This window comes from Dermacentor andersoni, chromosome 8 (assembly GCF_023375885.2).
Source record: "Dermacentor andersoni chromosome 8, qqDerAnde1_hic_scaffold, whole genome shotgun sequence".
NCBI lineage: Eukaryota > Metazoa > Arthropoda > Arachnida > Ixodida > Ixodidae > Dermacentor > Dermacentor andersoni.
In genome coordinates, this window is record NC_092821.1 from 150407533 (window position 1) to 150431803 (window position 24271).

The window sequence follows — 24271 nt, forward strand, 5'->3', positions numbered from 1 at the left end:
CTTTATTGGGCAAACTTCCGCCCAGGAAAACATGTAACACTCAAGCACAATGACAGCGGTGAGTACAGTCGTTGGTCGTTGAAATCTGATTACAGGTCAAGTGCTTCGGCTATTTATGTGTGACTAGTCATTTGTTCTAATGAAATGGCTGGTGCTCGCGTGCATTCCAGAGTGTACATCACTATTTGCATTGCACATGCAATCTGATTAGACAAGGTTCCCTTACTATAGAATCAGTGACAACACTCAGGAGAGTTCCGATACATGAAGGTGCATTTTGCACTGAGCGGTAGAAAATGGTCGCCGGGAAAAGCTAAACAAGTGTGCTTGTCAGTATTGTGCTTCGAGATCACATGAACAAAGCAATAGTTTGGTTGGCCAAACATTGTAATACTTATCACAACAGCATTAAACATATTTATGTGATCCCAGAAGATTTCCCCCATTACCTGAGAACAGAAAAATGTGACACACGTGGACATAACGTTAGGAACAGGAAAGCAACCCAATCTTCATTGCACTAGCAGCAAACACTTCTTTAAAGAAGCGTTTGTCTGCATTATCAGAAAAGAACATGGCATTTCATCTTGTTTGCATAGCCTGTTGGTAGCATTTGTGCAATTTAAACTGTTTCATTTGCCACGGAATGGAAAAGGTGGTACCATGCTTCATAGGTAGGGCTGTTGCAGAACCATTCAGCACAACCTTTGGGCCTAGCAAAGAACAGCTGGACTGTAAGCATGAGGCAGAAATCGGTGATCAGCGTCCGCACACCGCCAGCAGAGCTCTAGCACACAGAGCATCAGGTTAATAACTGTTGTCAGCTGAAATTGACAGGGTCACTGTAAAACAGCCTGCCAACAGTAGCTGCGGGGTTGGTATTCTGTTGCTAAGCACAAAGTCACAGGTTTTATTCCCCGCCACATTGTGAAAGGAGTAGGATGCAAAAACTCTTTTGCCGGTCACCTCGTACACGAGGACGAAAGTGACCAGATAGGTGGCGCTGATGTATATCCATTTAGATGCATAAGAATCCCAGGTTCCAGAATCAGGAGAATCTTTGTGTGTTGGCTTCGTATGGTTGTTGTTAGCACCCACAAAAGACTGAGCCCCTTGGTTCCCCGGATTCTTGTCGGTCATGGTATTCATTAGGTTACAGCATAGGAAGCATAGGGCCCTTGTAGCTACAACTTTAATATGTTCTTGTTTGTTGTGTACCTGGCTTGATGTCTGCTATTTGTGTGTGCTTCTGCATAAATAAAGGCCTACTCAAGGGGGTCCCCAAGCTATGGTGTTTTCCAGTGGTCAATCCAGAGTGGGTTCGTGCTTTCCACTGCTAGTTTCAGGTCAGATTGCTTTCAATTGCCCCGCTGCCGAGACAAGGATTTAGGTGAAGATGGAACCAGAAACATACATCATTTCCGTCTTCATGTAAAATCAGTATGTTGCACTGTACTTGCTGTGGGACAGTGACATTAGTTGTCATGGAAAGGTGCAGAGTGGAAATTGGGCACCATTTTCGCAACCAGTTGTTGTGACGTACATGCAACAAGTTCTGGTGTAATCCCCCACAGAGCATTTTTGCCCACTGCTGGCAAATTTGGATTGATGACATCCAAGTGCTCACTCCAGGATTTCAGCAGTGGAAAACATCTTTACCTTTAAATGCTTCCAGATAGCTAGATGCAGAAGCTCGGCAACATCATGCTTCGAGATGATAAAAGTCTGTGAGTTAGTCGAAGCTGCAGGGCTTCAATGTATACTGTCAATTTAGCTGTGCTGGCAGTCAACTTGACCTCTGCTTTCTTTGTTTCTTTGTTTCTTTCTTCTTTTTTTTTTTCCTAGCACCGCAAGTTGCGCCAACAAATGTAATTGTGACTCCGTACACCACTACGTCCATCACTGTTGTGTGGAAGGTAAGTTGCACACAGATGTGCTCAGCTCCATTTGCTTCTGTGTAGAAATATTATTTTAAATAAATTGTGCACCTACTGCAACGTTCTTACAAAATGTGCTAACTCTCATTTATAAATGTACTGTACAGGTGTCTGCTTGATGAGTGCAATGCAACAACACCGGACACATAAGGAACACGTGACAGTTAATGCATATGCCCCATTTAGATAAAATTGCTGCTCTGTGTCTTTACAGAATGTAGTTCTTTGTAGGCTTTATTGCAATTCAAGCTCATGGAAACAGGGGACAACAGTGTGCAATCAGGACGCATTTATTACAGTTGCAACAACGGTTGAACCTGTTTGACAAATTGGGTGATGATTGCAGCGACATTGTGCAGCTGTAATTCATGAATTGGCAAATGTGCACAATTGCTTGGGAATCCTTGGCGTTTTGGACATTCTTGGGTTATAGCAAGTTTAGGTCATTGTCTATTGGTGAATTTGGATAAGCTGTGAAATGAGCTCTCCAGCTGTAGTAGACATAAGGCATCAAATTCATTTCTCACTCCACAAGCATGGGCTGAAAATTCTGGGTGCCCTCATTGGTATTGCTCAAGGGACACCAGCCTTTGAGCAAAGATGGATTGCTGGTTTTTTAAAGCACCTGTGTAAATATTTTGCCAGGATAATCATGAAAATTAAAGCACAGAATGCTTAAAAAACCTGAAAATGCTTTCTCTTTCTTTCTTTCTTTCTTTTTTAAATGTTTCCCCTTAATAGTTGGAACAATAGTAGTTTTCATGATAAAACATTTGTGTTGACAGCTCAACCTCCTTTCACTTTTCACTCATTTGATAACGTGCAGTGAACCCTCATTTTCAAGAAATCACTTTATTTAAAACAGCACTTTATTCAAAGTTTTTCATGTTCCCAGTTTACTATGAGTCTGTTATAGCTTAACTGCTCTCAAAGAAACAACACTTAAAACAAAGTTAGTTTCCTGTCTTAATGGCTCCATTACAACGAAGGTTTACTGTAAGTGTTTCAAAAACAAGAAAGGGGCTGACAGATGGAACAGCACACTGTGGTATAAAGTTTGTAAACAGGGATAAGGTGCCTCAGAAAGGCTGGCCAATGTCGATAGGAGGACCTATCTTCGTCAAAGGCGAAGACGAAGATAGGTCCTCCTGGCCACGGCGGCCGCATTTAGATTTACACCCGTGTACTTAGATTTAGGTGCACGTTAAAGATCCCCAGGTGGTCCAAATTTCCGGAGTCCCCCACTACGGCGTGCCTCATAATCAGAAAGTGGTTTTGACACGTAAAACCCCATAATTTAATTTAAGATAGGTCCTCCTATCGAAACATTGGCCAGCCTTTCTGAGGCACCTTATCCCTGTTTACAAACTTTATACCACTGTAAGTGTTTCAGTCATTTAAACAGTCTTAGGTACCTGAAATTGAAAGAAGCAAGGCTAGAAGTTTCCATTCTGTAGATTGGCACTGCAAAGCACTCTGGACAACTGTGTGCAGGGTCTTACGGATGAAGCGTGGAATGGTGACAAGCGGCACCCTGGCTACCGTGTGGAGGCCTGCCCTGTTGGTGCACCGCTGCAAGACTGTCGTGTGCGGTCATTGGATGGCCTCGAGGGTGGTCCTCTCACTCTGGAGGGACTGCAAAGAGACCGCATCTATGAGGTGCGAGTCATTGCTTACAATGGCCAGGGTGATGGACCCCCAACTCGGCCAGTCTCCGTCTATGTTGGCGAAGCCGGTGAGCAGCATAATGCCTTTTGTGCTTTGTCTGCTTGGCATCTTTGTTTGCTCTTGTGATTTCACCAGCTCGGTGAACTGGGAAGGTCAGCTTAGTGCAGGAGCTGCACATAACTGGTCTTGCAAAACTTTGACTTACGAACTGGCTTTCTTGGTGGGGGTGCATATTTGTGTTCATAAAGTCACTTTCATTGATTGTCTGCTAGGGAACCCTTGTTTGAGCTGTGTCGAGGAGAGCTCAAGCACCCTTCCCGCAGCAGTACACAAGAGGCACTGCACTGTGGATGAGTGTCACGCCTTCTATCTAACTTTCTCGTGCTGTGTGAGCGTCACACAGCCCCACAGTCAGAGCAGGAAGGCAAGAGCGTGCACTTATAGACCAGCTCAAGGTGTCACGTTGCATAGGGCACTGATTAGGTGGTGCGTACTCAGGGACACCGACACATAGAGACGAAATGGATGTAGCATTGTAGACAAGACACAAGTGCAACAGTTGTAACTAGTCACAGGTCCACCACACATGTAAACAGACAAGTGTAACAGTCTAATGGGCATAGGTTTTTGTAAGCATACACAGGTGTAAACGGGCACAAATATAACAGGTGTACAGTCGCCGACCAAATTTCCGGACTCCAAAAATTCGGACATGCCCGATTATTCGGTCAGCTTCGCGGCACCGCCATTCTCCCCATAGACCATAATGTATAACAACTGCCGAAAGTTCGGACACGTTGCAACCTCTCGTCTGATTTTTCGGACACTCCTTGAGCCACCTCGATCGAGAGCATCATGCACCGACTCTGACCATCGCATAGTTCGACTTGCTGAACGCCATTTTTGTTTTGAACAGAGCATCCTTGCTGCCCCACGAAGTTGCGCTACTGGAAATCCCCGCTCATCATCATCATTTCTGCCTGGTTCGATAGAGTGGCTCTACAGCAGTTCCAGTTTCAGCATAGTAAGCCATGTCAAGACAATCCAGCAGTCGATTTCTTTCTTCACGCACGACGCTGCGAGCAGGCCACGTTTTTCATTTGTGTGACTGGTGCCGGCACGGTGGTGTTAGCTTTGTGTGCTGTGTCGAGGCTTCGGCGATCCAACGCGGCATACGGAAACATCGCGTCAAGTGTCTAATGGCGCCGACTGTGCTCGCGCAGACTTCGCTGGGGAATGCCGGCAAGCGGGTGCCGGGAGGCCTAAGATTTGTCGCCTTCCGGTGTGCTCCCTACTGATGCGGAAAATGTTCTGCCAAGACCTGCGCAGTGGTTGCATTGCGATTCCGGACACCGTCTCATTTGACAGTTTCACAGGCGCTGACACTGCTGTACTGACATGCGCAGAACTCGACGACGGCGAAATCATTCGTCAGGTTTCTGCTGCACCGCCGGACGATGACTCCGAGTCGGAAGATGACGCACCATGTGCTACGCTGCCGTCGCATGCGGAGCGTGCACAAGCAGTGACTGTGCCTTCAGCCGCCTATAGTGACCGTCCGACCCTCTCCGAGATTCAGGCTTATCTGATTGCGCGTAAACGGAACAGCGTGCAACGGCGCATTCACGATTTCTTCAAGCCTACTGCCGAGCCCGAATAAGTGCGTGGAAATAAAGGATTTCATTTCTTTTTCTTAATCTGCTTTTTCGGACACCTGTTTATTCAGACATTTCCGCAGTCCCCGTGAGGTCCGAATAAACGGTCGGCGACTGTAAATGGATACAGGTGCAAGTGGACGCAAGTGTAAGTTGCGAAGCAGCGCAACTTACGCCTGTGATGAAATCCTCTACACACTTTAATCTCGTTTATCAAGCTTCCCACAGACTGCATAACAACGTCATCTTAGCAAGCGTGTAGGTAGGTACTGATGCATTTAATCTATCAGCTCTTCCACATGCTATACTTTTGTCGAATGACCGTCCAGACAATGTTGGAATGGTAATCTTAAAAAGTTAAACGCTCTAAAACCTGATGTTTAGCATTTGCCACTTTCATTGTTCCCCTTGCCTATAGTACTGTTGCCAATATGTCCATCTTCCTCTGTTTCTACATGAAATTGATGTTTTGTGATTTGTTTTTATTCTCTGTAGCACTGTCTCCTTTGAGTTTCATATTTTTGTTTGTTGTTGCAGATTGTTATTTTTAAATTTTACTTACTATTGTTACTCCCTTACTTCTAAACTGTATGTTAATTTCTTGAGTTTATCGTCATCTTACTGCGGGAATCAGTGCTTGATTTTGTAAAGGCGTTGATGTATTTTGTTCTTTATGCATGTATTTACTTTATTGCCCCCCTTACACAATGCCCCATGAGGGCTCTCTAAGGTACTTAAAAATAAATAAATAAATAAACTTGCACCTGATAGTCATATACCACCTAGCCCCGTCGCACCCCTCCCTAAGCATTTCTGAACAGTTTCAAGGTTACTTGGCACCTTCCAATCATCGTGGCTATTCTTTATTAATAAAGGGAAATTAGACATCCACCCAAACGTATCTGATTGCTTCAAAGGAAACCTTTGCGGGTTTTCGCAGAATTATTACGTCAAACTCTTGTCTTAGCTTCAAGTTGTTGATGGATTCGACTTCGCCCTGCCATGTGCTAGCCGCCTGGTTGGTTCAGATGGTAGAGCGACTGCCCCCGGAAAGGTGGTGGTCCTGGGTTCGAGTCCCGGTCCAGGTCGAGTTTTTCTTCAACTGCAAGGCTTTTTTTTTTCAAGGAACCCGTATGGGTTTCCTTTGAAGCAGTTAGCTACGTTTGGATGGATGTATAATTTCCCTTTACAGTGAAACCTCGTTAAAGCGTAGTTGGCCGGAGCTCGGAAAAAGTATATACTAAACGGTAGTACTGCTTAACCGAAATAGTATGAGATTGCCCACTTACCTGTCAAAAAGGAACTCGGAGAGAGTGCAATGAAAGAGCAAGGACATGCAGTATTTATTCACCTTGCGCGACGAAAGTCTCGTTATTTTCGTTAGATGCCGCAGCGGCCTAGCAGCGACAACAGTGGCCTCACACTTACTGAAGTTGCGAGCCAGTTTTTCAACCAGCCCCACCTTCTTGGCAAACACTTGCATAGCCGATTCCTTGTTGGTGTTGCATTTCACGGGCACAGTAGCGCTGCAGATGTCGCAGGGCGCATTTTTCATTGTGGGGTGCTGTTCTCGTAGCAACAATTGCATTCATGCGGCTGACGTAACGTGCAGCTTCTGCCACTGTCGGGCCTGAATCGCCCATGCTGTCGCTTTCCGTGTCGACATCATCACTGTCGTTAGGCGACATTTCGGCAACAGAGGCAACGATGGCGAAAAGCCGAACCTCGTAGCCGACACCTTTTCGCAGTCGCAGCAGCGCTGCCGAGCAACTTCTTTGCATTCCAAATGCCACACACCGTAGTCAATGGCAGATCCCTGTCACGTGCCAGCGCCGACTTCTTTGTGCCACATTTGATAGCACGAACGATGTTCAATTTATGCTGAGCACCCGCTGAGCACCCGGTGCTTTTTATCCGAGCTTCGGCATGGTGCCAGTCCTTGCTTGCACGAAGCTGAAATGATGATGAAATGTTGATGTGTCTTCATGCGCAAATGCACAAGGCTTTTGGAGGCCATTGCTCCAATCTCGGAGGCTTGTCGTTCTGAAGGGCCACCCGATGGGGACGACGCACCGCCGTGATTGTGCAACGAAAAGTGGAAACACTACATGTGAACCGATATGTACGCAATAAGTTGTTATGGTTTATGCGGATACAAAACGCATTATGTTCAATGGACGCTGATTAGGGGATTTGACTTTACTACTTTTAAAACGAAACTACTGTTTAAGTGGGTACGGTTTAATGAGGTTTTACTGTAATAATTCTCTCCACCTTGCGGATTTCCACAGAATTATTATGTCAGGTACTCTTTATCTTCTGCAGTAACAGGTGGCTGGCACTACTGGCTTGCACATTGTTAGGATCGGCCTGTAGCTATTTCCGCCCGCTGCACGTGTTCCGATCTAACCGGGACGGTGGCGCACTTCAGAGAACTGCGGATAACCGGCAGCCACGCGGCGAGGGGTCAGCTCAGGGGAGTTCTCGAGAGGAGGTAATTGGCAGAACCTCCCCATACGCTATCGAGACACCAGACAATGTGCTACCCGGGCGCGCTACCCGGGACTGCTCCGAGTTCTACGAAGCCCCTCTGACGTCGGCTCCGGACCATTGCACCTGTGTGTGTGTGTGTGTTGCGTGTGCGTGCGTGTGTGTAACTTGTCCCGGGGAGAGGCGGCCTGTTTACAATGACTGGACGAACGTTTCCATCCCCTTGAAATCAAGGGGGGCAGGGTGTCTACCAACCGGGAAAACCGGGAATTCTCGGGGAATTTGAACAGTCTGGAAAAACTCAGGGAAAACTCAGGGAATTTGTGCTTCTATCAGGGAAAATTAGCTGTAACTTTATAGAAAGGGAACGAAAGTCGTGTTAATGCTGGCTCCAGTAACAGAGGAATCGCAACGAATCGTCATTGACGCCGTGTCATCGGCACGATGTAGTGCCAGAGTAGTTAACGACCGATTTTCTAGACGCCCGATTTTTCGGACATGCCCGATAACTTGCACGGTTTTGCGGCACCACCACGTACTCCATATAGTCAATGTATATTGCCCTGACTGCAGATCTGAAATGGCATTAATCAAAGCCGCCACCGCCGCTATTTTGATTATCTCGCCGCCTCGAACCGGCACTCTCGCAGGCAGATCCGCTGGCAGCCGTAACCACCACCGCGGCAACGTTAGGCCTAGCTGCTTCTATGTTCGCTATTAAGCTTCTTGCCGTGCGGTGCCGTGTTTTTCATTGAAAGAATTCGCCGCTATCACCAATGGCACCGACTCCGCCTTTGTAATCCTCGCGATTGGCTTTGAAGCTCGCAGAGCACAGCGCGTTGCGTAATGCCAGTCTCCGAAAGTTAGCTTCGCCTCAGTACAATAGTGTTAGGCGGTGAAGCATAACAAGCGTGGGAAGGGGGCAATTGTCACGGGACACAGTACGTATTCCTTAATTACACATGCGTGCACACCGTCTCCTGTCACAGTACAAGCCCTGATATGCCTAACAAGCGTACTGGCAGGCCTTCAGAGCTTTTTCAGTCGTGCCTGTGGTAATTTTAGCCCTTAAAGGCAGTTAAAGACATGCATTAATTTTTTTTCAGGCTGCCCGTCTTTTATTTTCAATTTTTTTTGCGGCCCCTCGGAAGTCCGAAAAATCAAATGTTGACTGTACAACTGAACAAGAGGATGCTTCAGATGATCCATGTGGTGAGAGCGTGGTAGAAGGAGGATGAGAACAGAAAGGACCGACGCACTGAGGAATTAACGGGATAGGAAGGGTGCGGCCGCCTTTTTGAAGGAGCTTGAGCTAAAAAAACTAAGTGTTGGCTGACGCTGAGACACAGGTGTCCCTCATCCAAACCAAAAGCTTGAGCTAAAAAAACTAAGTGTTGGCTGACGCTGAGACACAGGTGTCCCTCATCCAAACCAAAATAAATTGTTTAAGCAGTGAAACCCAACACTGAGATGCTGTGTATGGGCTGAGAGTATGTCAGGACAGTTGAGGTTGACTTCCCAGCTGCTGAGAGAGAACCTTAGTTGTGACAAAGTTCAGGACCTCATACAGATGAGCTTGCTATCAGTTGATAGAAATAGCTGATATTAAAAAATATTTACTTATGTATGCATCTCCTTTTCATTCGTATTTGAAAATGTTCGACTCAATTTGGAATGGGCTTTACCATTTCTTTCGCTGTGCATTTTACTAACACCTTCCTTCCGTTTTCTTTTTAAATAAAATAGATATTACCCCTTACTATTCAAACTGGATTAAGTCATTTTTTTGTTTCAGCATGCTTACTAGAGAGTGACAGCATCGGGCATCGTGGTGTCAGCCTGTCTTGACATAAAACAAAGTTCTGGCTCATTCAGGGAATTTCGCAACGGTGCTCAGGGAAAACCTGGAAAACTCAGGGAATTTGGAAATGTCAACTTGGTAGACACCCTGGGGGGACCAAGTGCTTATAAGCAGCGATTGTCGGCTGCTAGAGTGTGCTCGTTGTCGCACTCGAAATGTATTCATGAGCTGTGCGCTCCGTTGCTGTATGTTCGTCTTGCGGGCTCCATTTGGGAGCCACGCTAGACTGTCGATGTATCTCATGTTCAAATGTATATACTGCAAATAAATCCTGCTCGCCTAAGTCCCGACGAAGAGTCAAGTTCATCCCTACGACTACGACTGCAAAATCTTACAACATGATGATTATGCCCCAATGGGGGGGGGGGGGGGGGGGGTGAGCAGTATATGTTCTGCTGCAAATGTTCTGAACCTGTTATTGGAATTCACCATTACACTGAAATTATACTAATGCTGAGGAAGTCCAATAAGTTGAACACATTCAATATATAGAGAAATTGTGACTTGTATTTGCCAACGCACTTGGAAAACTATTGAGCTACCATTAATTGTCTGCGTGCAGTTCCCACTGGAAGCCCACGGCAGCTACAGCTAAACTCGCCGAGTTCAACTGAAATAACAGTGTCCTGGGCCCCACCTGCCGAATCGGAGCGCAATGGTGAACTTCTTGGATACAAGGCAAGGGCTTCAAAGTGTTGCTTTTGCTTTTTTGGGATTCCTGTTCTCGAAAATAAACAAATATTTAGTACTAATTCATTACGTGAGAGTGTATTTACAAGCAGAAGGTTTCATATTTTCTCAGGGAGGCTCATCAGTGCCGCAGAATGGCAACTTTGCGCATGGTGTTTTACTAGGGGTGTATGAATATTCGAACATTTAGAATATATCGAATATTATATTTTTAATATTCATATTCTACTCAAAAACTAGGTACTCAAACATATTTGTATATTCGTTTGGACACAAATATTCGAAATAAATCGAATATATTGCTGGCTTTGTGGGAGAAAGCATGGTCCTTAGTGTTTATTTCTGCCTAATCTAAGAAAGTGTGTCTGATTTTGTGCTGATGGAATGTTGCGATAACTTCATGCCAATGGCGAAATTTCTCCTGTGAAATGCACTTAGCCATTGGACGTCAAGGCTATACAAAGCCAGCCTCTCAGTAGCAAGTGGCATGGGCTTGCGAACAGTGAGGGTGCACTCTTTTGCAAGTTCCACCCCCAGCCCTGAGGTTACTGCTTAACAGCAAATGCGATGATTGACGACTGGTACAGGGCCAAATGACTCTGAGTTTATGGGAAATTGATGCGGTATAATAAGGCACAGGTTGGCGAGAACAGACAACTAGCAGCAATTATTCAATTTTCCAAAGCAAACATGAGCCAAATACACAATCTTTTAGTATAATGGCTTACTAGTTTAATTTTTTTTACCCATGACAAGGTAATTGCAATGTTCCAACGTGTCCAAGTAAACCAACTTGCTAATAAATTCATGTGCATGAATGATTCAATATTCGATGCTAAGTATTCATATTCGATTTGTATTCAAGAATTTTGATATTCACGCACTCTTATGTTTCACATTTGCATCCATACTTTATTTAGCCTACCACTTGGGCCTGATGTTGTGCTGCTATAAACTGTTTGTGCTGCTATGAGTCATGAACAGCATGAGCTGTTCACAATTCATATTGTGGATGCATTCGTGATCAAAAAAGTCATGTGACTGCAAGCTCACATTCACATGGCTTGTTGGTCACCTCCGAGCGGCCGAGCAATAATAGATTACAGTTTTTTTACTTGTGCATGAATTTTGGTTCGGATCATGTTAGTTGGCCCTATAATCCAAGATCTGCAAAACCTGTTTTAGATTTCACGTCAGGCCACTAAAGAATTGTGAAGCATGGAATTGTTCTGTCGTGCTTATGCGCGGCCCTAGAAAAAACTTGCGTGCACAAGTTCAGCACAACTTTTCGAATGCAAGTAGAACACCTGAAGGCCGCAGGTTACCCTATGTACCTCATCACATCAGTTTGTGAAAAGCTCGTGCGCATTGCAAAGCAAGAAAAATGTGGGCGTCATCCTTCTGTTTGAAATGAAGGAAACGAAAAAGTGGCAGTTATTTCCTATGTACATAAAATTTCACACGGCCTAAAAAATGTGGCAAAGCGTTATAGTGTTCGGGTGGCATTTTCTTCACCACACAGGCTTAGTCGTATTTGCTCCTTTGTGTACAGAAGGGCACAGGCCACGTCAGTGGGTGAGAGAGGGTGCAGCCAGAAACATGTTAATCGTTTTGTCAATTGTGTCTCAGGAGTAGTATACAGAATTCCCCTAAGCTTCGGTCATACGTACATTGGCCAAACAGGCAGATGTGTCAGCATACGCCTAAGAGAACACAGAAATTCATTAAACTGCATGCCATCCTCTCATCTCTCCTTACATTGTAAATCATGTCCGTGTAAACCGATGTTCGAAGACACAGTCATTTTGTTCTCTCACCCTAATTAAACCACACAAGAAATCTCGGAAGCTTATCATATCACCAAAAATGATGCACTGTGTGTAAGCCAACCATCCATATTACTACATGATAATGTATTCAATTTTATTAATCAATATTCACACGTGCCTAGGTGCATGCTGTTTTTATACCTCATCTTGACGTGCGAAGCGTCCATTTTCTATATGTGTATTTTTCCATAGGTGCCTGAAACATCAGTTGCGAGTGAGTGCGTGTGGTTTTTGTTTCCTTCTCTACGTTTTTCGCGTTTTTAACGCCCTAACTTTTTATTAATAGGAAATAGCCCAACAGTAGCCAAGCGTCAACAACCAAAACTCCCTCTTATGGGAGACCGATGGAAGCCAACCTTTGTGCTATGATCCAGTTGGTCCATGCTCTCCACCACGCACCACTACCGTATTTACTCGCATAATGATCGCACTAGCGTAATGATTGCACCCCTGAATTTTGTCGTCAAACTCCCCCCCCTCATGTAATGATCGCACCCTGAACTTGCCGCAGCGATATGTCGTGTGCCAAGTATAGCTAATATTGATCGCGCTTACCATCTGTCGAATGCTACGCGAACGACTTTTCCAAGACAAACCAAGCGGTCTGCACACACCAAACATTCTTAAGTAGATGCCTCATTTCAGTACTTTCATCACTTTCCGCACTTCCATGACTAAAGAAAAGCTGCAACCAAACTTGCCTTTATTATGTGTAGGCTTTATAATGGTTGTGGTCAACAACAAAAAAGGCGCCTTTCGATTCTTCTCATCTCCACTCGTGGGCACGCAACAAATCACGAGCGGCAACGATAGTAGCCACGTTTACACTGATACGTTAAAGGTGTACCCTATTCATACGCCGACGCTTGTAACACAGCAAAGATATTGGCCCACCCTTAGCAGAAACGTGCTGTATTAGAATATCAGTGAAGACAGATGCCGCAGTTTCCGCAGCATGCCGGCCATGTGTTTCTATGTCACTGGCAGCTAAGCGCGCCCATCTGTTTCTGTCCCCTCAAAGTGGACATGGCTACGTTATTGCCGCAAGCTTGCCAATATTAACAATATTATTCATGACTGATATGGAAGAAACTGTTTCAATGCACGTAATGTACTCACGAGAATAAAAAAAATCTCGTTCGGTGCGTTCGGCTTGCTCCGCCGGCTACCATTTTTGTTTTGGTGTCCCGCAGCGAACGCGGGACGAAAAAAAATTTTTTTTCTTTTCGCGGGTAATTTAACTCTCTAATAATCGCACCCCTGATGTTGCGTCAATTTTTCTGACAAAAAAGTGCGATCATTATGCAAGTAAATACGGTACTTCTGGTGGCAGTGGTTGGAAAGAGTGGATCGGCGGCAAGCAGCCAGTTTTTGGGTGGTGGGTGGCCATCGCCGAGTGGCGGCTGCCAGCAGTTTGTCGCATTTTCACTCTCAGGAAGTTGATCTTACCACAGCTGTATTGCGGCGAAGCTAAATTTTAAAAATTTTGCGCCGAGCTGACTTAAAGAAACTGGCTGGCATTGTGCAACACATATTAGACCCTGCGCATTTTTCTTGCTAAAAATTGGGGCGCACATTAGATTTCTATTTTGTGCTGAAGCTTTAATGTTATCTCTGCATTAGTTTTCTACTTTGGCCACACAGAAAGTAGGCCCACATTTGATTCGGGGGCGTGTTGGAATTGGGCAAATACTGCCAACTGAATTGGAGGTGTTGTGACATTCTTTTTTTTTTTTTCATCTTGTTTAATATGACCCACCGGATAATTTGATCAATTTCGACTGCCTCGTCAGAGTCGAATTAGCAGAAGTTGACTGTACTAAATAAGGAGGTTATGGTGAATAAACGCTGCTGCACATGATTATTCTATAGTAAACTAAAAAAAAATTGATAACACTCCACTAGTTACTATGCATGACATTTGTCAGCTTGACACAGGCAGCAGGCATGTTTGGTGGTTTATTGACCCTGATGCAAAACTGGGTCGGATAGTAGATATAAAGGAAGAAGTTTGTCCTGGCCTATTTCAGATCTTCTACAAAGCAGAAGGCGATGCAGAAGAAGCAATGGAAGCCGTTCCGGCAACCCCAACTGCCTATACTATCACTGACTTGCGGCGCTTCACCAAGTATTCGGTGCAACTACTGGCATTCAATCCGGCTGGTGACGGTCCCCGTTCCCAGCTACTTCAAGTCCATACCCAGGCCGACCGTGAGTGATGCCTTTACGATACATTATTTGATATGACACATAAAGTGTGCAGAGAGGGAAATGGGGAAGGAGCAGAATGGAAACGGCCACCGAGAGGGACACAAAGGCTGCCTACTCTTTAGGAAGGAGGGAATAGAAAAGGAAGTTAAAGAATAACAAGTAAAGTCACCACAACGTGAGGGTTGAACAATGCTAGCAAGCTTTTGCCACTAAGGTGCACATTATGAAGCATTTATTAAATACACAAATGGAGCATTAGGAGCAGAAAAGCAGTATATTCACATACGCAGGACTCATTGGTGCGTACAAATGAAAGTGGTCTAGTTGAAAAAAATTGGGAACCTCGCAGAATGTAGAGTGCTCCATTACTAAACTTCAGGGATGTACAAATATTCAAAAATTTCGTATAATATTGAATATTATGTTTTGAATATTGATACTTGATTCGAAAACTAAGTATTCGAGAAGTTTTGAATATTCAATTGGGTACAAATATTCGAAACAAACCGAATATATTGTTGGTTGTGTGGGAGCAAGCATGGTTGTAGCATTTATTTCCACCTAATCTAAGAAAATGTGTTTGATTTTGTGCTGATGGAATTTTGCGATAACTTCATGCCACTGGCGAAATTTCGCCTGTGAAATGTGCTTAGCCATTGGACGTCAAGGCTGTACATGAAAGCTGGCCTCTCAGTAGCAAGGGGCATCGGTTTGCGAGCAGCAAAGGTGCACCACTCTTTTGCAGGTTCCACCCCCAGTCCTGAGCCTATTGCTTGACAGCAAATGCGATGAGTGACAACTGGTACAGGGTCAAATGACTCTGAGCTTATGGGGAATTGATGTGGTATAGTAAGGCACAGGTTGGCGAGAACAGACAACTAGCAGAAATTAGTCCATTTTCCAAAGCTAACATGAGCAAAATACACAATGTTTTAGTAGTTTTTTTACCAATGGCACTGTAATGGCAATGTTCCAACATGTCAAAGTAAACCAACTTGTTAATAAATGCATGTGCATATCATTATTCGATATTCGATGCTAAGTAAGCACCCACCGTGGTTGCTCAGTGGCTATGGTGTTAGGCTGCTGAGCACGAGGTCAAGGGATCGAATCCCAGCCATGGTGGCCGCATTTCGATGGAGGCGAAATACGAAAACACCCGTGTACTTAGATTTAGGTGCACGTTAAAGATCCCCGGGTGGTCGAAATTTCCGGAGTCCTCCACTACGGCGTGCCTCATAATCAGAAAGTCTTTTTGGCACTTAAACCCCATAATTTTAATATGATGCTAAGTATCCACATTCAATTCATATTCAAAAATTTTGATATTCACACATCCCTACTAAACTTCTCATGTTCCATGTTGTAGGGCTCTCCTCCGTGCTCTTGGGACAAAGGACTGACAACACAGTAGTGCAAACAATCACAAGGGCATTTATTGCACCTTTCATAGATGAATGCCTGCTAGCCGAGTTGCTATCCACAAAACATGGCGATGGGCGCGCAACAAATCTAGGAAGTCCGACTCACCGCAACCGGATAGCGAGCGAATATGGGGCGATTATGGGGATCCCAACGCCTGGTCCTTCGGGCGTACGGTCACGCGAACGGTGGCGCGTTCGAAGGCGGCCACGCGAGACGGGTAGCCGCCTTCGAAGCATGGATCGGCGCACGCGCTGCACGGCATGTCCGCACTGCTTGCTGTCCCGAACCCAAGAGAGAGCGCCTTGTCCTCCGGCGCCCAAGTAACTCCGCCTGTCGACGGCATTAGCAGCGCAACACTCGCGCCATCTCTCGTACTGCGCCTCAACCACTCCGACCGCCGCGGGCGCCAGGCCACGCGAGCCGTTCGGGAAAACAACATATCAGGGGACGCGTGAGAGTCGCGCATCCTTACAATGTTTATTATGACAGCTGGGATGCAATTTATCGCACTTTTTCTCCAATTGCATGCTTGATCGTGCACAGTTGACAACTTGAGTTACTCGTAAACTATTAAAAAATATTTCTATTTACGAATAGTGACTGTTAGAGTTGCACATCAAATAGAGGAATATTCGATTCATTATTAGAAAGTTTCGGTTAATTTCACAGTCTTAAATTGTACTCTGTCCAGAGCTGCATTTACACAGGGTTGTTCAGGTGTGGACACATTTTGCATCTGATTTCGCTGCTTTCTTTTTTCTTTTTTTTTCTTTTTTTTTTTCCTTTGCAGGACCCGGCCCTCCTGGGGCATTGGTGTTCACCGACATAACAATGAATTCTCTCAATGTCAGCTGGACCCCACCAGAGGAACCCAATGGTATTATCACTGGTTACCTTGTCAACTATGAGACAGCTGACTTGGACATAGGTGAGATGCTTCTTGCTGCTTTGAATATGCAGACTGCAGCTAACAAAGCATAGTTTACACCCCTTCTAATAAAAACTTATTAGTTGGGTTGTGTGAATATTGAAGAGTAGATGTTGAATTAAATATCAAATGAAAAAAGAAGAACATTAATAAGTCAGATATTGAATATCCAAATTTAACACAATGTTTTATGCTTACAAACATTATGCAAGAAAACCTGGTGCTACAGAAGCTCAGGAGGCAATTCACATTACGTAACAAGAATGTTGCTACCTATTAGTAACTTGTGTACCAAAGAATATAGATGTATAGTATCGCCTACACTTATTAAACGGAGCACCTAGAAAATGTTTTTGGCTGATAGAATCTCCTTTGAACAGAATCATGTGCTTTTTTCTTCCTGAAGCTGAAGAAATAGCGAAGTTATGTTGTCTCGAATACCACTGAGCTGCAGTAGAACCTTGTTGACATAATCCCATTACGTACGATTTCTCAGTGCCAACATTCGTGAATGAGAAACAAAAAGTTACCGAATTAAGGTACACTTATATTTTACTGGTTCATACATTCCCAGAAAACGCGATCTATTCGCACCGACGTTATGTACATTGCCAAACTGCAATCGTATATGTTTTCCAGCCGCTAGATCCCATGTAAACGTATGCACGAGGCACCTATAATCAAGAACAGACGCTGCCTGCCGCAGCAGTTACATTTGATATATTTGATATATTTGATATGGAGACCTGCACAGTGCCACATGCTCCGCAATACCCCTCGTGCTTGATGCCGCCCAAGCGAGCGTTTCACTTCGTTGTCAGCGCAAAAGGAGTGCTGAGCGCGTCACGAGCAGGCCCGCCCTGGCTGACGGGGTAGCAGACTTTGTCATTCCACCCCAACGTTGGCCCGATGCAGAATAGCACACACAGAACCCGAACGCCGCAATTCACACAATGGCGCTACGTTGGCCGCCTTTGTCGGCACAAAGTTCATCCAGGTCAACAGGATATACCGTAAAGATAATGCAGTGCAGACATAGGCAACAGCAACAATGGCAGCTTGTATTTTGTAAAATTTGAAAGCATGTCTTCAGATCGGGCTGATTAGCCGCTGGTAGGCATACGGATCGTGTTGAATATGCGGCGATGAACTTCACGTTACTTCAGCAGCCGTCAATCTAACCTGCACGCATAATGTCGGGAGTGAACACAGCTGATGAGCCAGCCATCCAGTGGCAAGCATCCCATGACGGCTTGCGGCCCGTTACCACATCGGCCAGCTGCGAATTTGTGGGGAACACTGCCTAGGCCATTAGGCCTAATTGGCACTGTTTCATCAGACGTTTGTGACTAATGTAATAATTCGGTGCCGAATCAACTCAGATGTGTTCACAGCAGCCGCACAACACTCAGAAAGCCGACAAACCACCTCGCAAACGAAAGCGAGTGTAGGAGAGTTCACGGCCGCCGTCTTTGTGGCACACCGTGTGACAGCATCTTCTTCTCGACGCCGTTCGTAGACTGACATCAGTGTCTTGTTGTAGGGGTTGTAGCTTCGAGCAACCCGTCGCAAGACTAACTTTGGATTTACATGGCAGGATTTACATGTCATGACCTGTTTGCATGCATTTGCGCGGATGGCAGATGAACAAATATATAAAACGGGCGGGAGGTTGCGCAAACTTGCCAAAGTGCTTGTTCTTTACCATCGGCGCTACTATGCATGAAGTGATGATCAAGTCACGTGATGCGCAGTCATTTCGATGATCATCTGTCACACAGTTGGGCCTTATGATAAACCACCTGCCAGAAATTTCGGCCAGTCCTCCTGTATTATAGAGAAAAAGTGGAAAGCAAAACTTTTAATGCAATAAATGAAAGATTGGTGCAAAACATAAGTCCACTATTAAACTGAGAACTTCATTGGTATTCAGTACAAATAGACATCACTAATTGATTAGTTTCAATGAAAAAAAGCACTTTATTCTTCTCAACATAAATTCTATTGATGAAAAAATCAGAGGACACCTAAGCTGTTCTTATTAGTTGTGAATGCAGAAGCATTAATGTCCAATTGAATGCGGCTGAACGGTCCTTCCAAGTTATCTCATCGTGGGCAGGCAAGTCCGTTGAGACGCTTTGGACATTTTGATTTTGCCTTACTGAGGTGCAGTTGAAATGCAGGCGAGAGCTTGCACGGACAATTCCGAGAGAGGGTGATGTGGTGTCGTGGTGATGCCCTCTCTCCTCATGCAACACCTGGCGTGCTAACGCAGCAGCAGGTATTTGTATTCCCTTTCGTCCGCTCTGCTCCACCGAGGAGTGCCTGTGACATGGCATCGCAGCCAGTGGGAATTTCGTTAAGATGCACTCATGATGTGGCGTTGCAGCCAATGGGAATTTAGGTGCCATTTCGCTGCTGCAGACTGCAGGCAGCGGCATTTTTGGCTCAATAGGCCATTTGATGCTTACGCATTAAAAATATTTTCCATACCCTCATGTACTAGAACTAAGCTTGAATCGGTGCTGGCATACTAATTTGCTGTTCTCAAGAGTTGACCTTACTGTATATTTTGATTTCTATGTATGTAAGCTGCCGATAGCTTGCGACATTCTTGTTATACAACGTTTGAAGACTCACAAGCATGTGCAGCACTGTGTTTTCTTGCCCAATATTGGTAGCAATGAACCTTACGAAAAATTTTCTGATATTCAAAATCTACTGTTTGATGTTCGAACACCCCTATATTTTAGTAGTCTACCAAGTTATGGTGTTCTTTGTCTTTGCAATTTTTATGGTTGTTGCACACAGTTGCAGCTGTTGAGTTACATGCAGTGCCTTTTCCTTTATTTATTTCACAGAGTCTGGCAGGCAAGTCCGCCAGAAAGTGGTTCACACCTTTCTGGCAGTGCGTGGCCTTGATGAGATGACCACTTACCGGTTCACGGTACGGGCAGAGACCTCCCAAGGCTACGGCGTGGAGAGCCAGTGCAACGTCACCACAGGCCCCCAGGAAGGGTCACCCTTAGCCCCTCTGGAATTGGCCCTACAACGCTCGGCCACTGCAGCCACCCTCTCCTGGAAAGAGGGGCCCCCGGGAGCCAGCATCATCACTGGGTACCTGGTCGAGGCACGTCCCTCACATGCAGGTGCGTGTGTCATAGTCGAGTCTAGGAATAGTATTCTCCGCGCATGGAATTTTGCCCCATGGAGTTCTTTGTGGTGTCCAGCTCGCGCATCATGTACAATTTGTGCCTTTGGACTATAGGTCGACAGAACAAGCAGATGCTCATTCATACTCACTCACCACTATTTTTGTTGGCTTTGTGATCACTCAAAGTGATGTGCACTCATACTCGTTGGTACTCGCTTACATTCCTATTCGTAAAGCAATGAACGGGGCTAGTTGGTGGACGTTCATGATTATATTGCGCTTAATGTTACACTGACGAACGTAAGGGACAGGACACGGACGTACGTAGTGCTACGTACGTCCGCGTCCTGTCCCTTACGTTCGTCAGTGTAACACTAAGCGCAATATAATTATGAATTCCTGCTCACCAACAGTCACTCACATTCTTAGTCGATTCCAATCTCACCTACCAGCATCCAGTCACCGGTACTCACCCACGCTACAGACTCGCATCCACTTGCATTCGCCGACAGTCACTAACGTTGATACATTCGCTCAAGCTCACTGGCACTTACTCCCATTCATACTAGCGTCCACTCGCACTGTTTGTCACTCACTAACGCTTTATCTCACGTCTGTGAAATGAGTGCAGAGCAAGTGTGAGTCAGTGTGCTTAAGAACGAATATTCCAGCCTACGTTCCTGGACTCGTCTCGAGTTAAAGGTCAAGTCCGTTTTTTGTGCACTTTATGTGCAAGCAGAAAGGTTGATTAAAGAAATATCAATCAAGGGGTTAATCTTGCATGTAGGAAGAAAACACCTAGCTGAATTTTCACAGCATAGCCTGTGGTGCTGGCATCGTGCAGTCAACTTGGTACGCGACATCTGCACTTGACAACATGTGACAAAGCTCAACACACATTAAGGGGGAACGTAGGTCCTAAAAATTTTATTTTTTTCTTATTTTTGGGTGAATCTTTGATAAACTCCACTGTCTAGGGTAATTTTTCGTACTGATTTCAGATCTGTAATTAGATTTTTGATAGCTGTAGCAGTTCAAAAAATATTGGTCTGAAGTCAAATTAATTTCAAACTCGTTACGAGGCTTTTTGACAATTCCTTCTTGCTAAACCAAAAACTAAATGCATGACACCATTGCTAAAGACCTACTGTAGGGGGTGATGCTATTTTTGTTCATTTGGAAGCATCTAGTGGACAAGAAAACAATTTTGCATTTATTATGAACATTTTTTTCTAATTAGCAGCGGGTACTATACCTGAATGTAATTTTCATGACGGTGCAAGAGTAATAAAAATAGCATCACCCCCCAGATCATTTATTACGAATAAAATGATACCACCCTTGTCATTTTTGGCCAAGAACAACCCAAACAAAACACCTGTAAGGCTGAGTACGGTGTGCAAAAACATCGAACTGAAATAAACGCATTTGAAGCTTCAAACAAATGTAGCTTTCGCTGAAGTGAATCTACAACAATACAAATGGCACCATTTTGAAGCTCTATGTTTTGTTAGAATGGCCATACTAAATGTGTGACTGCACACTCTCAAAATAATAGCACACTGGCCACTCAACTAGCACAAGAAACTTTATTAGGCGCCATTCTCTACAAAGAGCATGGTGCCTGGGTTTCAAACCGAGATGCAGAACTCTGTGTGGGCATGAATATAGTTACAGTGTTGTACCTGCAGGCTGCCTGATTGATAGCAGTCTTCAAAACAATCAGTGAGGCATTTTTTTTTTTTTTTTTTTTCATTTTGTAGAATTGACGATGTTACTGAATGAAGGCTCTGAGTGTAAGTAGCCTTCCAAGTCGTCTTCTCCTAACAATGGCTTTGGAACTTAGGATCAGAGAGCCAGTTATACATATGCAGCTGCTAGGTGCTTTCCAGAATTGTACTTTTTTATGATGCCTCGATCACTTCTGCAACCAGATGTGCCAGTCCAAGGGGCCTAGTGAACAGAGCTCATGATGAGGTTCTCTTTATGAAGGGGGGGTTATGATAGATATTGTTACGAGCTATCGTGACAATATGATCATAGAGTGAACGCGCAATATGCTTGATTGCAGATCCGATGTGCGGACACGCGAAATGCCTAGCCGCGCAGTCTGAGGAGTCGACATTCAATGCGCTTATTCGCGCAGTCCGAGGTGCCGACGTGCGAAATGCCTTGACGCGAGCTCGCGGAGTCGACACTCGATGCTCTTGTTCGTGCAGTCGGAGGCACCGATGCACAAAATAATTAGGTGAGGGTCCGAGAAGTCCGCGCGCGATGTGCATGATCGCCGAGTCGGAGACTCCCAATGCGCGAAATGTTTAGCCGCGTGTCCGAGGATTGCGTGTGCGATGTGCTTCGTCACGAATTCCGAAACACCGAGTGCTGAAAGACTTAGCTGCATGTCCGAGGATTCCGCGCGTGAATCTTGGTCGCGAAGTCCGCGTCGCCGATGCTCGGAATGCTTAGCCACGAGTCTGAAATGTCCGCAAGCATAGGAATCGGCCACGCTACTGCGAAGTCCGCGTAGCGCCCGTTTTGACATGTCGAGATTATGGCGAGTGGAGACGTTCAGACTCTCGAGGTGCAAAGAGCCGAGCAGACGACGCAAGCGCCGGACCAATGGCGAACCGCGCTGGAGTCACATGGCGGGCGCGGCCAATCACAGACTCCGGCACGGCCTTCAATCATTTGCTTTTTGTGCGCTTGTAACTGTATGGAGGACATCGCTGAAGCGGCAAATTCGAAGACGGAGAAATGCGCTTTCCAACGAGACCAAGATGGCGGCGCTCGGGCGCGCCGTTCCGGAGATATTGTGGCATGAAAAACACTGTTCTTTCTTGATTTCCGCTAAATTTTTCGCCACCTTGGCTGATAAAACAAATTTTTTAGAGCACTTCTACGTGGTTTATATGGATGATATTTCGGTGTCGGATAGAAAAAGAAACTGAAAATGTAATTTTCAAAAAAATCTTTTTTTCTTTTTTTTGCCATTTTTCGCGATGTAAAACCCGCGTCCCCCATTAAGCCACAATGGAGGAATGGGAAATGCCCCCATGGCCTCGACCATCATGAAATTTCCAGTATACTGAACCACAATAGTGAGCAAATGTCTATAAACGAATTTTCCATCCTATTGACAAACAAAAATTTCTTCAGTTTGTGTTTTGTTTTTGCATGGAAACGTCAGAATAACGGCACTTCGAAAATAAATTGTTTCTCGAGAGGAAGAGTTTTCCATCTCTGCAAGTAAATACAGTCAAACCTCGATATATCGAACACAGATATATCGAATTATTGCGTATATCGAACAATTTCTATATCACATGGAAAATCGCATGCATTTTTAATTCTTTATTTCGAACGGGGCCGGATGTAAAATGGGTATATCGAACTCCGCCGCCCCAGACCAAGTGCGCTCTGTTGACATGAGGCGAGCTTTCCCGCAACACTCTCGAAGACAGCGGCGGCGCGATCGGCGTTCCAGACTGCTGCGTACGACAGCTGCCCACATCGGTTGTGCCGAGGGCGCCATTTGAACGTAGCGGCGTACACACGCGGCGGCTTGGAGCCAGCACGGCCGCCTCGATCACGCGCCCACCTATGCGCGCACGGCGGGGCAAGCCGCCTCGATTACGCGCGCACGGCGAGGCTTGCCCCCGCCGTGCGCGCGTGATCGAGGCGGCCGTGTAGCCAGTTGGAGCGCTTTGTCGGTGTTGAGCCACACATCATGTGCATTGCGGACTTCGTTGGCGGTGACGACAGCACCGGAACAGTGGCGGAGTTAACAGACGTGGAGATGCGGCAGAAGTGACTGCTGAGCGGCCAAACGAAGACGCTGCCGAGGCTGATCCAGGAAGCGCTGATGTTGCCCCGCTCCAGACTGCAACTGAGGCTGTAGCTGCTTTGGCCGTTGTACGCCGCTACTGCGGCGCAATAGAAGGCACTGGACTGTCTCTTGTGGACCGTTTGGACTATGTTGAGGACGCCGTGGTCAAGCACGCGGTTGCCAATATGAAGCAGGCTACGCTGCTTCAGTACTTTCAGCGAACTAAATAAATACTTTGTTTGAAGCTTCATGTGAGTATCTATTGCGCCACGATTGGTTCATTGATTGATTTGCGCTAGTTTTTGACGCGTTTTCTACGTGATTTTATATATCGAATTCTGGCTATATCGAACTATTTTGCGATCACCGCGCTGTTCGATATATCGAGGTTCGACTGTAGCCTTTTTTGATTTAGATATGCTGATGTCCGTCTTTTGTGCAGTGGTCTTATGCAAATCCTACAACTGTTTGAACTGTTTGGTTCGAAATTAATAGGCACTGTTACTGCTTGCTTCAAATTTGCTTTAAACCAAGAAACTGATATCTTCTCGAGCCTAGTAAGCTCCTCTTTGTTTAATAGCCTTGATCTGTAGAAGG

At 45.4% G+C, this 24271-nt stretch overlaps 1 protein-coding gene across 2 annotated transcripts in view; it reads left to right on the forward strand.

Annotated features, from left to right (window-relative positions):
- sdk (sidekick cell adhesion molecule) overlaps positions 1-24271 on the forward strand; it is a 121140-nt gene that overhangs the window by 86695 nt on the left and 10174 nt on the right. For both annotated transcript variants that reach the window (XM_050173428.3, XM_072290055.1), the window contains 6 exons: positions 1846-1916; positions 3432-3672; positions 10174-10289; positions 14161-14341; positions 16557-16694; positions 19556-19843. In XM_050173428.3, the coding sequence (XP_050029385.2) occupies positions 1846-1916; positions 3432-3672; positions 10174-10289; positions 14161-14341; positions 16557-16694; positions 19556-19843 (1035 nt within the window). The remainder of the gene's footprint in view (positions 1-1845; positions 1917-3431; positions 3673-10173; positions 10290-14160; positions 14342-16556; positions 16695-19555; positions 19844-24271) is intronic.